The sequence below is a fragment of the Triplophysa dalaica genome, chromosome 4 (assembly GCF_015846415.1).
Source record: "Triplophysa dalaica isolate WHDGS20190420 chromosome 4, ASM1584641v1, whole genome shotgun sequence".
Taxonomy (NCBI): domain Eukaryota; kingdom Metazoa; phylum Chordata; class Actinopteri; order Cypriniformes; family Nemacheilidae; genus Triplophysa; species Triplophysa dalaica.
Genome location: NC_079545.1, coordinates 2,115,430 through 2,132,296, shown reverse-complemented (window position 1 = coordinate 2,132,296; position 16,867 = coordinate 2,115,430). Strand labels below are relative to the sequence as shown.

The following is a 16,867-nucleotide window of genomic DNA, read 5'->3' as shown; positions in this document are numbered from 1 at the left end:
TACGTGTCAGGCACACAAGGACAAAATTCCTCACCAAACATCTATCTCTTCTCCAGAAATCACACATTTCTTCTAAATGTAACAGAGTATGCCCAAAAGGACACGTGAATGTTTTGGACAGGTGAAAGTCGACAGGAGGAGCTGTGTGATATGAACTGTGCTCAGGAGCTCATGACACACACACAATCGCTCACTCGCACATCTTGACACACAGCCTGGATTCCATAAACGCAGGTACGTGACTTCATTTATTTTTTACAGATGCTAATATTTGTGTGATGTCAAAACTTTTTTATTAGTTTAGATGACAGAAGTGAATATTTCAAGCACATTCACCAAATAAGTGTTTTAATGGATAAAAACATTTTTATTTTGTATTAAAGGTACGGTAAAAGTAAACATTTTTCATATACTGTCATTTATGTCATTTCGTTTGATGGAAATGGAATCTGTTGGTCAGTTTTCAGCAAGACAGAAATGCGATTAAGGTTCATGAGTTCTCATTAGGGAATGTACAAGTTCAAGTGCACGTCATAAAAATAAGATAAGAGACACACAGCAGATATTCTGTGATTAAGAGGAAAATCCTTAAGATACGTCATATGACTTTTGGACATTTTTTTAGCAAGCTAGATTTGTTTGTTTTATTTATTTATTTATTGTATGGTGCTTGAGGATTTTTTTACTTGTATTCTCTGTAATCTGAAGGTTTAAACAGCATCTGAGAATTGAACAGTTTAATTCTTGGAGACATTAAACCTTACATAATGAATATTCCATAACTATATGTATATAAATAATATAGTCGTGGTCTAATGGTTATGGAGTCTTACTCGTGACCAGAACGTTGCTGGTTTGATTCTCATGGCCGGTAGGTAAAAACTGAGGTGCCCTTGAGCATACAAACATTGTTTTTATTCACCACACATCTGTTATTCATAGAAACTCAGACGGAGAATGATAGACTGCTATTTTGTGGATTTGATTTTAACAAATAATTTATTACCTAATCACTAAACTTTGTTTCTCTCAGGATGGGTTGTAACAAGGTGCTGTCCTTTGTGAAGAGTCTATCCAGACGGAAACCACTGGAGCCCGATGGTGAAGAGTCCAACTTCAAGCGTTGCTTGACCACCCTCGACCTAGTCGCCCTCGGGGTGGGAAGTACGCTCGGTGCAGGGGTCTATGTCCTTTCCGGAGAGGTTGCCCGAACGGTAGCAGGTCCCAGCATCATCATCTCATTCTTTATCGCCGCGGTGGCATCTGTGTTCGCCGGCTTATGCTATGCAGAGTTCGGCGCCCGGGTGCCGAAGACGGGCTCGGCGTATCTGTACAGTTATGTTACAGTGGGAGAGGTGTGGGCCTTTATCACCGGTTGGAACTTACTGCTGTCCTACATCATAGGTAAGAGCTAACATCATATTTTCAACATCAACACTATATCCCATTGTGTGATATAGTATATTTTATTTGCGATGGTTATTTTTGTACAAGGTTTTCCTTCCCTTTATGTCAAACCAATATGAGCACACAAATATATCACCATACCTGAATACAGTCACTAAAAAGCTCGTCGTAAATATCAATTCCACAACATTAAGCGTGAGTCATTGAGGTATTATGCCCATTATTATGTCTTATCGCAAGTGTTTTGAGAATCAGTATCAGATTGTAAACCTGAATTGCTTCATCTGAATGATTTTACAACAGGCACATCCAGTGTGGCTAGAGCGTGGAGCGGCACTTTTGATGATCTGATTGGAAACCAGATTGCAAATTTTTTCCTCGAAAAAACACCAATGGATTTACCTGGCCTCGCCCCCTATCCGGACTTCTTCGCCGCGGGCCTTATCATGCTGTTAGCAGGCAAGTATACTTAAAAGGATTGTTGACAATTCTGTCGTGAATTACTCATGCCCAAATAGTTTCAAACCTGTAAAGATTTCTTGTTTGGTTGTACACAAAGAAAGATATTTGGATGAACTTCAGCAACTCAAATTTTTTGGGGCACTATTGACTGTCATAGAAGAAAAAAATATTATATATTTATACACAACTGAGGATATTTTGAAGAATTGTAAACAATCAGTTCTGGGGAACCTTTGACTAGCATTTTCTGACTACCCCAGAAATCGCAGTTGGTAACATTCTTCTAAATATCTTTCTACAAATTTATACAGGTTTGGAACAATTTGAGGTTGAGAAATTCATGACAGAATTTTTATAAACTTTTCCTTTGAAGTGGCTGTTCTATGTATGTTTAACATACTGTACATTTGTTGGATATGAATAAATAATTTGTAATTTATTTTGTATTGTAATTTTGTTGATCTTAGGTGTTCTTGCATTTGGGGTGAAGGAGTCGGCCATTGTCAATAAAATCTTCACAGTTGTAAATATAGCCGTGCTTATTTTCGTCATCATTGCTGGATTTATCAAAGGTGACATCGGAAATTGGCAGATAACAGAGGAGGAAATCTTTAACTACACGATTACCGCGTATGTTGTATTACATAAATAGTCTGTTAGAATATTTTACAAAAATTTGTAATACAAACTTTTATAATAGTAGGGCTGTCCAGCGATTAATTGTGATTAATCGAATCCAGAATAAACGTTTGTGTTAACGTAGTATATGTCTGTGTACATTGCATATTAATTTTGTATTTATGAACACACACACATAAATGCATGTATTTAAGAAAATGTTAAATATAACAATTAATAAACGTTGGTTTAGTGTTTCAATTATTGTTAAGTATAAATAAATACATTTAATTATTTCCTAAATATATATACAAGTATGTGTATGTTTATATATTCAAAATTAATATAGTACACAGACATAAATTATGTAAACACAAACTTTTATTCTGGATGCGATTAATAACGATTAATCGTTTGACAGCCTTAAAATATATATATATAGATTGTTTAAAACATAACATAACAATGTTTATGTGTTAAAGTCTAAGATTTGTTTAAAATTTAAATAAGCCAAAGGATTTTGTCAGACTTTGTACTCTACATTTGAACCATTAAATCTACCATCAAATTTAATACTGCTTTCCTTTTTAGAAATCTTTCCAGTTCTAACGAAACTTTATCCAGTTTTGGGTCGGGCGGATTCTTTCCCTTTGGTTTCGAGGGAACGTTCGCCGGTGCAGCTACCTGTTTTTATGCCTTCGTGGGGTTTGACTGCATTGCGACCACAGGTGCCTCATCCACAATTCAATAATTTGATCAATTGCTTTTTATTTCCAAATTCAATTTTTTTTTACATAAAAATAAATAAAAACTATTATTATTAAATGGTTGGCATCAGCTTGAGTTATACTCTATTCTATAGTCCGTAGTAGCATAGCTATACAGTAAGTTTTACATCTTGAATGATTCTGGTCTTTCCCTCTGTGTCCAGGTGAGGAGGTGAAAAACCCTCAGAAGTCTATCCCAGTCGGAATCGTGGCTTCTCTTCTCATCTGTTTCGTGGCTTATTTCGGGGTGTCTGCCTCTCTAACACTCTTGATGCCCTACTACAAACTAAGTCTTCAGAGTCCCCTACCTGTGGCCTTCACCTATGTGGGTTGGGATCCGGCGAAGTACGCTGTAGCGGTCGGATCTCTGTGTGCTCTCTCAACCAGGTGAAATGACTCATAATGACTTTTAAAGCACTGCGTGATCGTGTGCTGGCAGATAAGAATAAGAGCATGTCCATCAGATCAGTGAAGATGACGGATCATAAAGTCTAATGTAGGATGAATAATGTTGGACACTATAGTTGACTGTCATTAAGTTGTTAAGGCTTGATATCTGATGATCTGTGAGAATCTGGGATGAACAATCTCAGAAGTTAATTATTCACCGGTCATGGTTAAACACTTTGTCAAAAATATGTATTATTTTGTGGGGCTTTTGGTGCTCTGAAAATTATTCACATTCATTTTGTCCGACAAGGTGAAAAACTTCCTCATTTTTCAAAGCAAGCATGCTAAACTAAAGTTATAGTGGTTTTGTGGATTTAATTTTTTTGTTATATTTGTTTTGACTGAATATTAATCAAATACTAAAAGGTGATTTATGTTTAAATTAATGTCATTTTAATGTTGTTTACCAAACAGTCTGCTAGGCTCCATGTTTCCGATGCCCCGTGTGTTGTTTGCCATGGCCAGAGACGGGCTGCTTTTCAAACCTTTGAGTAACATGAGCGCCCGACAGAGCCCGGTCGTCGCCACACTCGTTTCTGGAGTGATAGCAGGTAGCAAAGCTCAATAATACACTATGATAATGTGAACTAACCCGTGTGGCACAACTCAAAACCAATTTAGTTTGACGCGATCAAGCTGGTCTCATTAATATTTGTAGCAGTTTGTAATATCTGCTAGAAGTGCACTTTATAAACTTCATGTAAAAATACCAACATATTTGAATAAGATCATTCTGAAAGTTCCCTGTTTTTAACCCTTGAGGTCAGACAAATCTTTTCTTCCTTTTGTTACCACAGCACATTTAAATTTGATTATGTTTTGTTTATTTTGCCTGATATGAACTCTTTGTGATTTTCAGCAATCATGGCCTTGGTGTTTGACCTGAAGGCTCTAGTAGACATGATGTCTATTGGAACTCTCTTTGCCTACACGCTTGTGGCCATTTGCATCCTAATTCTAAGGTAAGGAGAAACAATGGCTAAGAGATGCTCAATATCACCATCGTTTTTGTTTACTGAGATATCCCCACACAAAAATAATCACATATAATCGAAGGCACATTCACACAAAACGTATGCCGTCACCTTAAAATAATATACTGTATGCTTGCAGTCCCAGTGTTAAAAGACTAATATTCACAATAAATTAGTAGTTAATCCAAAATGAAAATTTTGTTTATTAACTCACCCCCAAGTTGTTCCAAACCTGTATGAACTTTTTTATGCATAACACAAAAGAAAAAATGAGTCACCTGGTAGATTGTTTCCTACCAAGATAGTCAATGATGCCATGGATCTGTTTGGTTACAAAAAAATTCCAAATATATATACTATTTGTTCAAACAAAGAAAGAAATTTTAACATTGCTTGGAACAACTTAGTAAATGGTAAATTTTTGTGTGAACCATCGCTGAAAAACAATGGGCTAAGTGTAAGATTTCTGAGTAAAAAAGTAGATAACAGGATTATGGCAATTCACAAAAAACTTTATTAAATGAGAAGTTAGTAGATGTTTTATTATTTAAAAAATGGTAATGTGTTAAATTAATATATAAGAAAACAAGAGTTTGACATGCTTTAATTGTAACAATTATAACAAAGTTGTCCAGCCAAAGTAAGCGTAAAAATTTCTTTTTTTGTGTCTGTGAAGATACCAGCCAGACCCAAATGAAATCATCGAAAAGGAAGAACTTAAGAATCAGAAATGGAATCCCTTTCGTCCTCCCGAATCCCCTTCTGCTGCAAGTTCTAAAGGCGTGTCTCTGCTGACCATACTGTGCAGTGAGTTTGAGGTTTATTATTTGTTTCATGGTAAAATTTGTTTCTTGTTTTGAAATGTAGCTTCTTAGATTTATAAAATTATACTGAAATAGCTGCATGTTCAAAGCATTGTCTTTTGTGTTTTCCAGTTGTGCTTGCGATCATCCTGTGCGTGACCATATCTCAAGGTATAAAAGCTAATCTGATAGGTGAATGGTGGATGATTCTGATCATCACTTTGGTTTCTCTGGGTCTTGTCGTGACGGCCATCATCATTTGGCGGCAGCCACAGAATAAAACAAAAGCCGCATTCATGGTAAGTTTTTGCTGACGGCACAGAAAATGCTGAAAGATGAAAACGACACATTATTGGTTTGAGCTGTTGCCATTGAAATTGTCTATAATTGATATAATGTATAAAAATTTAGCTAGGCTTCTCGTAATCATTAACAGCGAAGGATTTATACACTGCAAACTGTTTTCTTCAAGGTCCCTTTGCTGCCAATACTTCCAATCTTTAGTACGTTCATCAATATCTATTTAATGGTCCAGCTGGGAGGTGAAACGTGGATCCGGTATGCAGTGTGGATGGCAATTGGTAAGACAACATGACCATTATTTTATTTTATAGTCAGTTGGGCATTTTGGAAATTTTTATGAAAAACAATCACCATATTAAAAGGCACAGCATTAAAGAAACACCCATAACCCACAATAATGAATACAGAAAGATCTTAAGAACAGTTATTTTTCCTGATGAACACACAGGCTTGGCCATCTACTTCTGCTATGGAGTGCACTTTAGCGTACAGAAGAAACGGAGCCGGTCTTCTCAACACCCTGTCCATGTTGACACCATCGATGGCAAACTGAAGACGGAAAAGTCAAATGGATTCACCTCAAGTGATCTACAAACAAAGCTGTAAAGACAACACGAATATCTCGGCACCAGAAACAGGGCTTTATCATTATCTGATTTTGATTTAGAATGTCTGTGAATATGTACAAACAAAGTGATACACTCTTTCAAAGATACTTTGAAAATATAAATATTATAAATATGCTTTATTTTATGTGTTGTTATATAGTAAGCTCAAATAATACGTTTGTATTTTCAATTACAGCTTTGTATATTTTCTACCAAGATGTAAAATGTAAGCATTAAAGACTTAAAGGGATAGTTCACCCAAAAAAGAAAATTCTGTCATCATTTATTAACCCTCAGGTTGTTCCAAACCTGTAAACGTTTATTTGTTCTGCTAAACACAAGGGAAGATTTTTGGAAGAATGTAAGCGAGCAGGTCTCGCCCCCTCATTGACTCCAACAGTATTTATTTTCCCTACGGCAGTAAATAGGGGGCGATCTGCTCGGTTACTGACATTCTTCCAAATATCTTCCATTGTGTTTAGTAGAACAAAGAAATGTATACAGGTTTGGAACTATCTGAGGGTGAGTAAATGATGACAGAATTCAAATTTTTGGATGAACTATCACTTTATTAATCATATTTCTAAAATCTACAGTACATGTTAGTTGCCGATATTATCATATCACAACATTTTATGTTTTATTTTTGTTCCACAAAGTATATATTGTAAGTTATAAACAAATGTATTTGATGTAAGTGCTTTAACTTGTGGATTTAAAACTGAATTAAAATCACCATAACACCTGCTTTAAAATCCACATCATTGATGCCCATCAGTGTTGGGTGTAACTAGTTACTAAGTAATTAGTTACTGTATTTTAATTACTTTTCCCTTGAAAAAGTAAAGAAAGGGATTACTCGTATGTTTTGTGTAATTTAATTACAGTTACTTTTGATGTACTTAAACTAAATAGTTTGTGAAATATATGCATGTGCAGTAGTGTAATTGACATCAAAATTCAAAGTCTTACTTTAAAATCTGTGCTCACATTTGTAATACTTTGGTCAGTTAATAATATTATTTATTTGAATGAATTTAATAAGCCGTTTCATGTCTTTCCTTGAATCACTTAACTAATCAAGGTCGATGTAGGATATAGAAACTAATAAGTAATGAGTAACTAAATACTTTTTCGACAGAGTAATTTGGACAGTAATCTAATTACACTATTGAATGTGTAATGAGTAACTAGTAATTAATTACTTTTTCAGAGTAACTTACCCAACTCTGATGCCCATTGATGTCAAGCTTCATTCTGTTGATGGCCTTAACCTCTTAAATAAAATAAAAAGAGTTTTACAAATTTTACGTTCTGATAATGCATTGATATAATAATCAAAATTGGTTGAATTCAAGTTGAATTTAGACATTTTTAATCAATCTCATGGGAAGAATTGCTGCGGTTGACTTTCCTGCAGTTGTTTGTCCTCTATTACTCCAGTGCTGCAGGTGGCGCTGTTCTCACTTCTTCGTCTACGTTCGACACATCACAGAAGAATCCTCGAGCTCCTGTCCGTGTTTACAGACCATAAAAAAACATTAATTGACCGACATTTGGGTAATTATTTAAGCTGTTTGTTTAAATACATTATTTGAGACTTATTTTGCAATGTTCCTCTTTAATTTTTGCGTTATATGTGTTAACGACTGCCGTGTGAAAGTAAAAGAAGCAGAAAGTGAAAGAAGAGAAACGTTAATTTAGCATATTTCATTTGCGTGTTTACTGGGCGTGTATGAAAAACATCATAGTTCGGTTGATCTGTGGGTTCACTTTAGACAGTAGATCGTAATGGTTGATTGATGTAAGACATTTATGCGTCATGGCGAATGATGTTTTTATTGATTTGACTGTACTATGTCCAAAGGTTTGTGAAGCACCGTTGATTTTTTTAATTGAATATTTAAGCATTCTTATGGAGACGACAGCCGATAGGAAAACCATTTACAAACGTAAATTCTGTACAAAAGCATTTGCTTATAGGTTTACACTTAACAGAAAAAACTGCTAGCAGTTGTTTAGGATATTTTTAATATTATGAATGATGTTCATAGTGAAACACTAACTTATGTATTTATGCGATACTATTGAATATTGTATTAGAATTAGAAGTTGTGTATACAATATTTGTACTAACATCAACTACAGATGATAAAATGTGTATTGGTTTTATATCACAGTCACACTAACTCATACATTCACAGATATCAACTTAGTTAGTATTATTATTTCATACTAACTTTAATACAGTCTTGCTTTGCAAGTGTTACTGGTTCCTTTATAACATGTAGGTCTGTCTAGATCTCTCATTGGGGATTTGATAAAGAGTTGGGCCATTTCTCAATATTTGAAAAACAAATGATATCGTTCATTGTATGAATAATCAAATCCCTTGTCTGTTGTGTGTCTTTACATTACTCTGTTACTTTACTGTGACTCAGATGGTTGCTTGACTTTCTCGGAGACCTGCAAATGCAATGGAGTCAGTCGGTGGTGAGGATGTAGGTGAAACGGAATCAATCAATGTGCAAAGCCTGTACGCCACGCTCGGCCTGTCCCCGGAAGACGTGGACGCCCTCGCTCAGATTCCGGAAAGTGAGATCAGCGTGGAGACTCTCCCTTATCTAATTATGCAGCTCAAGGCGAAGCGGGCCAATAAGATTTCGGCTGCCACTGACACTGACTACAGAAACAAACCCAGAATTTCACAGGAAAAGCCAGACACACCCGAGGGCCGCACCGGTGACAGACGGAGAAGCCCCCCGTCTTCTGGCTCAAGACGCTCTGGCAGCTACGACCATGAGCATTATCTGAAAGGAGAGGGGCATCGCTCCACAGGTGAAAAAAGGGACTCAAGGTACAGGATGTCATCCCATGAAAGACAAAGCGGGGATGATGTGGCCGTGGAGGCGGAAGTGGCCGGCGTCCCCACAGAGTTTCCACACAAATGCTCCCTCTGCAAGTGTGTGGTGAATTCAATAAAGGTAGTGAGCATGAATTAATTGGACACATTTAAATAACATCAACATTGTAATGCGTCTGAATTGCAATCCACCAGTTGCAAGTTATAGTTATATACAAGATATGGTTCGGATTTAATTTTTTGTTTTTGGAGTCTCTTGTTTTTAAAACTGGTGTTGTGTGATTTGAGTGTTAATAACTTAAAATGAATGGTCATCTTTAAAAAAAAAACAGAAGATAACAAAATCTGATGAATTAATGTTTAATATTAATTTCATCGAATTATCAAAATAGGCGTTTTTTATAGGAATACAACAATATTCACCCAAAAATAAAAACCTCTCACCTTGTTTGGTCTTTAAATATTATTTTATTACAGTCCCATAACGAATAGGTCATGCTAAATGCACCATTTAAAGCCTTTGAATATTTTATGAAGCGTGTTCTGTTTGTAGCTGTCAAGCAGATCAATATAGGCCAGCATTCGAACTCATCTGTCATATTTCTGTTGTCAGTTACCTGTTTTTCTCAACTTTACAGACATGGAAAGAACATCTTCTAGGTGTCCGTCACAAAAAACGTGAATCCTCACGGCAAAGTTCTCGCTCTTCTCAGCCTCCTAAAAGACCCTACAGCTCACACCCCATCCCAGGTACACAACATCATGCATTTTTAAGTAAATTTACATTTTCAACACACTTTTAAGTCTGGAAAATGCACAGTTTGATATAATGATAAAACAGCTAATAATTGATGAGATATCTCATTTTATCTGTGTGTTTAAGGTGATCCGTCGCAGTCCACCACATTAGACCATTTTCACCCTCCAAAGGTAATTCAGACTGTTTAAATTGTCCATTCTTTGTGCAGTGGAACTCAATTGTCGTGTATTTTTGTGTTTTCCCCAGCCCAAAACCAGAGTTGTAGTCGCCAAGTTTCCTATGGGGGCTGTGTCCGTGGAGGAGCTTTTGGTGCTCGGAAGGCCGTTTGGCACAATCATCAAACACTTGGTGTTCCCTGCAAAGGTTATAAAACACTAAAAAGAGAATAATAAAAGAATGGAATGACAAAAGTCATTGTTTCATACTATGCATATCCATAATGCTCATAATGCTAAAAAATGATTTTCATGTTGGTATTACATGAATGTTAATATTACGTTCGGGTTCGTAGGGTTTTTTGGAGTTTAGTTCCCACAAGGAGGCTCAGAGCATGATCAGTCACTACCAGATGAAACCTGCTTTCGTCAAAGAGAACCGAGTCACTCTGTATTTATCACCGACAGTGGAGGGCGTCCACGTGAGTAGAACCCATCACATCCTATAGAGTTACATTTAACTTTTTTCAGCATCACTGAGGGGCATTGCTGGATGTTTCTGTTTGGCAGTCACCACCCAAGTTCGATGAGCCTTTGCCAAAGCGAGCTAAACGTCCGAACCCGACTACTGTGGTTTGCTTCTCACATTTGCCTCCTGGAGACGTCGAGGCCGAGGTCTTGAAGCTCGTAGGGATGTTCGGCAGGGTGCGGCAGTCTAAATTCACGGATTGTAAGGTGAAGCAATCGTCATGTCTGTTTTTCTTTTCCGCTTTTTTTTTTTTTTTTTAAAGTGTCTCAAGGTTTTTGTGCGTGTTCAGGCTTTGGTCGAGATGGTTAACTGGCGGGATGCAGACATCATGGTGAAGTATTACTACATCAACCCACTGAGGATACAAGGCAAAAGCGTCAAAGTCAACATGACCCACATCACAAGTCTGCGGTATGAGACTCATTTTGTCTTCTCAAATCCAGAAAGGGAGAAAAACTTTTTTTGTATTATTTATTTGTATTAAAAAAGGGCTGCTTGTATCGTAACTTGAACATTCATTTTAAATGCTTTTTGCAGGGAGAGCAGCCCAGATCGTCCGTCCAAGAAATCGGATTCCAGCACCAGCAGCAAATCGAGAGACGAGTCCTCCAGCAGCAAGGAGAAAGGTGACGGCTCCAGCCAGGACGTCACAGTAAAAGACGAAGAAGAGAGGAGGCTGGAGGACGAAGAGGGCATTGAGATGGAGGATGAACCTGGACTGGTTGATGACACATTGGGTGATATCGTGACGCAGACGGCAGACGAGAAGATAAAGACGGAGGAGGAGGAGCCTTGTGCTGAGGAAGAGAGAGAGGAGAACAGAGCAAGAGGTCTAGAGGAACATCCAGATGAACAGGTCCGTCTGACACCAAAAAGACACCATGTGTTTTGTTTGAGTCAGCCTAGTTGCAAATAATGATTATTAATGATTAATATTGATGTGACTGAATGCAGTGTGCATGCTTTTTTGTATTTTCAGGATGCTTTTGACGATACGGAATTCCCAGAAAACTTAGAGGATTTTGTGACATTAGATGAGCTGGACAGCACAGCGGGAGAAGCGGGTTTAGGTACGTCAAAGCCTCAGGAGTAATATTAAAGAAACACTCCACTTTTTTTGGAAATAGTCTCATTCTCCAACTCCCCCAGAGTTGCCCCATAAGTTGAGTTTTTTTTTTGACCGTTTTTGGAATCTATTTAACCGATCTCTGGGTCACTTTTAGCATAGCTTAGCATAGATCATTGAATCCATTTAGACCAATTTTAGCAGCACATTTCCGCATGCTTCAAATGTGAAGAATGTGGAGAATGAGCAAATTTCCAAAAAAAGTGGAGTGTTCCTTTGAGTCATCCTACAACAAATATGAAATACTGACAGCATGATAAGAAACATGAAATCATTTTTTAACTTCTTACCTTATTTTTTTATTTTTTAGATTCATCAGAGCCAAAGGTCAGTGTCACAGCTCTCATTTGATCACCTTGTTGTTGCATGTCTTTGTATTAGAACAACAGTAGAAGCAAAGTAATGCTTACCAGCGATGTTCTTTATGGGAAAGTCAGAGAGATTTGTGTGTTAGGTTTAAGGTTAGTCTTGTGTGTGTGTACGTGTTGAATCTCCTAGAAAGGTAAAGTGGTGGTGGTGTGGCCCGTCAGAAAGACCCCGGACCTCTTGATGGAACTCTACAGACTCTGTGCACCCTTTGGGAGTATAGTCAAGCATACTGCGTCTGTGTACAGACAGGAGGTCTGTGTACACTTTTTTTTATATCTTTAATCCAAAAGCAAGTCATTTTTTTAATCAGATTCCACCGCAGATCGTTTCAGTTTTACCAATACCTGTGTGTTTCTGTAGGCCATGATCGAACTAGAAACAGAGGAGACAGCTGAAGAAATGGTGCGGTATTACAAAGAGCACAAAGCCACCCTGTGGGGGATACCTGTGTCCATTTCCATGTCTTTTACCATGAAGACAATTGAGGTGCTACAACACAACACAGAGATCTCCTTCACCATTCAATGCCCTTTTTGCTATTGTTTGCTGTGTGATTGTTAAGTAAAATTTCTTGTCTAGTAACATCTATCTTTCTTTAAAAGTGAACATATTTATTTAGAAGTAAGAAAGGGAAATTATGACGTGCATTTAAAACCTTGTTTTAAATGTACACAGTCAGGGTAATAAAAGTAAAATAGTGGTGCTGGTTTAACCCGTTCAATTTTCAGAGCCCTAGCGGGAGATCCATTTTCATCAGCTGTCTTCCTACTATGGCACCAGCGCAGCAGAGATACACCCACATGAACATCTTTCATCTTGTCAAGTCCTTCGGAAAGCTGACCGGTTACTTTCTTAACAAGAAAGTGGGAACTGTACGTATACACACACACACATATTAACATTCCTGCACCACGCTAATGCTAATCTTTTGTTCTGTGGCCTGATTTTCCCATCAGTGTTACATACAGTTCGAAAAGGCAAAATCGGCTGAGAAGATTGTTTCGTATTACATGCGCAGGCCTTGCAAATTTTGGGGTTCGTTGCTTAAAGTCGACATATGCAGGAAAGGAGACTCACTGATTCGCTGGTGAGTGATTCATTCGTTTATTTTTGTGCAGCCTTGAAAGGAACCTTTGCAAAAAGGGTGTCGTTAAAGGGAAACTTCACCCAAAAATGAAAGTTGTGTCATCATTTCCTCAAGTTGTTCCAAACCTGTATTCAGGTGAAAGAACAGCGAAAGAAAGATATTTGGAAAGATGTTAGCAACTGACATTTCTGGGACGTCATTGACTATAATAGTAGGAAAAATTATTGTATCATTTGTTTTGTTCTGTTGAACACAAAAAGAGATATTTTGAAGAATTTAGGGAAGCAAAGAGTTCTAGTTCACCTTTAACTACCATTTAATGTTTTTCTACTATGGTAGTCATCGATGTCCCAGAAATCTCAGTTCCTAACCTTTCTTTTTAACTATCTTTCATTGTGTTCAACAGAACAAAGACATTTATTCAGGTTTGGAACAACTTGGGGCAGTGATTCATGTCAGAATTTTGGAGTATCCCTTTAAAATAAGAATCGGGACAAGTCATATTTTAGCGAGTACATCAGAACCAACAAATTACCAAAAAACAAATGTACTTGAATTTCTTTTGGAAATAAATCTGTTATTTGAAATTCAGTTTAGTTTTTTTGTTGTTGTTCAAAATATTATGATATTACAATAATCGTACATTGTGGTTTATTGTTTTGGATCATGAGCTGAGGATATTGTTCCAACCATCAGTTGTAACAAACGATAAATTGTTCGCCTTTAACACAATATTTTGATTTATTGAATATTTATATTGATACTCCAACCACCCCGAAAAAAAACAAAGAAAAGTCCTGCGTTTTCTTGCAATTCTTTTATCAATAATACAAACACTTGAAACTCTCTCTATCAGCCTTTTTTCTTTCAGCCCTACTGTAGTGGCATTTTCAGTTTGGTCCCTGTTGTTTTTGTTGCTGTTGTAGGAGAACACTCGAGCTCTATTCACTCGTTTATAAGAAACAAAAACCCGTCAACCCTGTCAAGACAGAAAGAGAGCAGGAAAACAAGAACGCCACAAATAAGGTAAACACCACATTTCCACCAGTCACAGCATCACCTGTTACTTAAATCTCTGGGGTCTATGATAACAAAACAATCAAGATACAAGATTAAATTCTTGTATTTTGTGTTTATAGATCAACAACAGCTCTGAAGCAGATTTTGAAGGTGTGTGTGGGGATCCCGTGTGTGAAGAAAAAGCTTCGGAAGACACGAATGAGCAAGACAAAAGCCTGCTGGGTCCATATGAACCCGAACACGCTGTGGGTAAGACAAACTTCACTTGTGGTTCTTTAACGTTGACGCACAGGCTCTTTTCATCCTTCATTGCAAGTGACCAGATTTATTTCTTTAATGGTTTCAAATGTCTTGCCAATGGAATGGAATTGTGTCAAAAAACATCCCCGACAAATACCCCTTTGCTTTTTTTAGGTGTGAATTACATCATTCCAGTTACGGGCTTCTTCTGCAAGCTGTGTAATGTTTTCTACAGCGATGAGACGAAAGCAAATGCAGAGCACTGCAAAAGTCTTGAACATTACAACAACCTCAAGGTAGAAGTTTTGCTTCAGTAATGACAATAACTGTTCCGTTTAAAGAAGACTTTTACACATCTACCGTATACAGGGCTTAAAGTTATCCGGCACCTTGACGGATTTTCTGGCTTGCGCTGTTTGACTGCGGAAAAAAGTTTTACTTTATATAATATTAAAAATATTACATTTAAAAAGATTTATTGATATCAATTCGATTTAATAACTTCGCCTACCAATGGTATAAGAGGAACACAGCTATGCGGGCGCGCTAACTGCGATTGAGATATCAAGGATCTATTTGTAAAGCGGGTAAATAGTTTTCTTTAAACTTTTTCGGAGCTCATTGGACCTATCTCACAGAGTTAAGTCATAAACATGGTCCTTAAACATTAGTGACTGCAGCCTAATATTCCTGCTATTCTACGTGGTTGATATGAATCAACCAACTGGAAAGAGAAGCACTCACTGTTGACTCTGTAACCTTTGTAGTTTTAATAGGAATTTATATTGTTTTTGTTTCATAGTTTTTTTGTGCAAAATAGGAGTTTAAAAATGGAAAATAAATCTGCCTCCACTAATCATAATTAAAATATAAAAACCAGCTCCAAAAGGAGATCACTTTTGCTATTTTGAGGGCTCATTTATGCTAACCTGCTTTGACCAACTGTCACAATCTCATTTCTATGTGTTGTGGATGTGACTTGGGCCAAATCATCACCGTTAATACCTATGAAACTGATGATTACATTACTACAAAATAGTTTACAAAATCTGACATATCGCTTATTGCTCCCTAAACTCTTTATAAGTCGCTTTGGATAAAAAGCGTCTGCTGTGTAAAATTCATCATGGATCTCGTCACTTAATTTTGCTCTCAAATGCCAACCTCATTAGGCCAAAAATGTGAGTCTCATTTGTTTCTTATTATAAAGTAGGATTTTTATTATGATGAAATTGGTTGAAAATGTTAAGCTATGTTTTTGTACACGATAATTGCATAAAACGATGGTTTTGTGGGTTATAATTATGCCCCCACTTCTTCCGAGTCATTCTGTGATCCATACACATACCATCAAAGTTTAAGAAACTTCTGTCTGAGAAGCTCAAAAACGGCATGTTACTAGTACGTTTCAAGGGAAATAATGTTCTTTTTTGTTTGACAAATAACCCTGTGTATGTGTCTACTCTTGCAACCCCGCAGAAAGTTAAGGCTCAGGATTTTTTTTGCTTTAACCCCGAGTATATTATTATCTTCAACAGTTGTCATAAATCAGCAGTTTTCTTCACAAAATCTCTCACATCTTGTTTTAATTTCCAGGTCAAACGTGGTGAAGCGGTGGAGCAGAGTGATGGACAACCAGACCAAACCACCATGTAAACAGAAGCAAGACGATGTACTTGGATTCTTTTTTTTTCTTGTTTCATTCTTGTTAGTTTCCTAGATTTACTGTTCAAATGTTTGTTTTTGACGCATCTTGACATAAAACAACATGATGTTTGGATGTGACTGGATGAAACCGTGTATCTAAATGACAGTTACAGTAAGCTCTTGAAACAAATTAGTTTGTAAAACAACAAAAACCACAAATGCTACAGTTTGTGTGATGGTCAGGTATGTTTACTGTCACCTGTGTATCACAGTGTGCACATTTGCTTTTATCACATTAATATGAACATGTGAGCATCAGAAGTGATGCAAGACTGTTGATGTCATTGTGTGTGAAGATGACGCGTGTGTGTGTGACATCATATCACTGATTATCATTTTAAAATAGACATAAAATGAGAACCTATTTCCTTTCAATACATTTTTGGCTTTGTAAAATGTCCCATCCTTTTTTCAAAACACGTTTGAGCTTGTATTCTTTAATCAAGGTGTAAAGAATGTCTGGATCCCGTCGACTTTAAATGGATAAACCTGATTATATTTGCTGTAAGCCACTTTGTAGGATTGTCGACTGCCTTTCTGTTCAAATTTGCTTATTGGTTTTTATGCAACCAGTGTCAAAATAAAAGGATACATTTACGTTACACTTCTCAAAAGAAAT

The 16,867-nt window shown here is 36.8% G+C and overlaps 2 protein-coding genes across 2 annotated transcripts; both read left to right on the top strand.

The window, feature by feature from the left end:
• The first annotated feature begins 120 nt into the window (after positions 1–120).
• Positions 121–7,634, top strand: zgc:175280 (cationic amino acid transporter 2 family protein). Its single transcript, XM_056745700.1, has 12 exons — positions 121–234; positions 1,034–1,404; positions 1,711–1,866; positions 2,337–2,499; positions 3,079–3,215; positions 3,419–3,641; positions 4,119–4,255; positions 4,564–4,666; positions 5,355–5,485; positions 5,614–5,780; positions 5,954–6,062; positions 6,233–7,634. The coding sequence occupies exons 2-12, from the start codon at positions 1,035–1,037 to the stop codon at positions 6,388–6,390; spliced, it is 1,854 nt and encodes a 617-aa protein (XP_056601678.1). The 5' UTR covers positions 121–234; position 1,034; the 3' UTR covers positions 6,391–7,634.
• Positions 7,635–7,867: 233 nt separating this feature from the next.
• Positions 7,868–16,850, top strand: zgc:152816 (uncharacterized protein LOC777712 homolog). The gene is made up of 19 exons (XM_056745698.1): positions 7,868–7,952; positions 8,834–9,376; positions 9,894–10,005; positions 10,139–10,185; positions 10,262–10,378; positions 10,527–10,652; positions 10,741–10,905; positions 10,989–11,110; positions 11,237–11,555; positions 11,679–11,769; positions 12,136–12,152; positions 12,324–12,446; positions 12,555–12,680; positions 12,923–13,066; positions 13,151–13,281; positions 14,208–14,307; positions 14,421–14,550; positions 14,716–14,837; positions 16,138–16,850. The coding sequence occupies exons 2-19, from the start codon at positions 8,870–8,872 to the stop codon at positions 16,195–16,197; spliced, it is 2,559 nt and encodes an 852-aa protein (XP_056601676.1). The 5' UTR covers positions 7,868–7,952; positions 8,834–8,869; the 3' UTR covers positions 16,198–16,850.
• The last annotated feature ends 17 nt before the right edge of the window (positions 16,851–16,867 follow it).

Coding starts and splice junctions, on each gene's coding strand:
- zgc:175280 (XM_056745700.1), top strand. CDS start 1,035: ATGGGTTGTAACAAGGTGCTGTCCTTTGTGAAGAGTCTATCCAGACGG. Junction 5,486..5,613: donor TCTGCTGACCATACTGTGCA/GTGAGTTTGAGG, acceptor TGTGTTTTCCAG/TTGTGCTTGCGATCATCCTG. Junction 6,063..6,232: donor TGCAGTGTGGATGGCAATTG/GTAAGACAACAT, acceptor ATGAACACACAG/GCTTGGCCATCTACTTCTGC.
- zgc:152816 (XM_056745698.1), top strand. CDS start 8,870: ATGGAGTCAGTCGGTGGTGAGGATGTAGGTGAAACGGAATCAATCAAT. Junction 10,379..10,526: donor ACTTGGTGTTCCCTGCAAAG/GTTATAAAACAC, acceptor TCGGGTTCGTAG/GGTTTTTTGGAGTTTAGTTC. Junction 14,551..14,715: donor TGAACCCGAACACGCTGTGG/GTAAGACAAACT, acceptor TGCTTTTTTTAG/GTGTGAATTACATCATTCCA.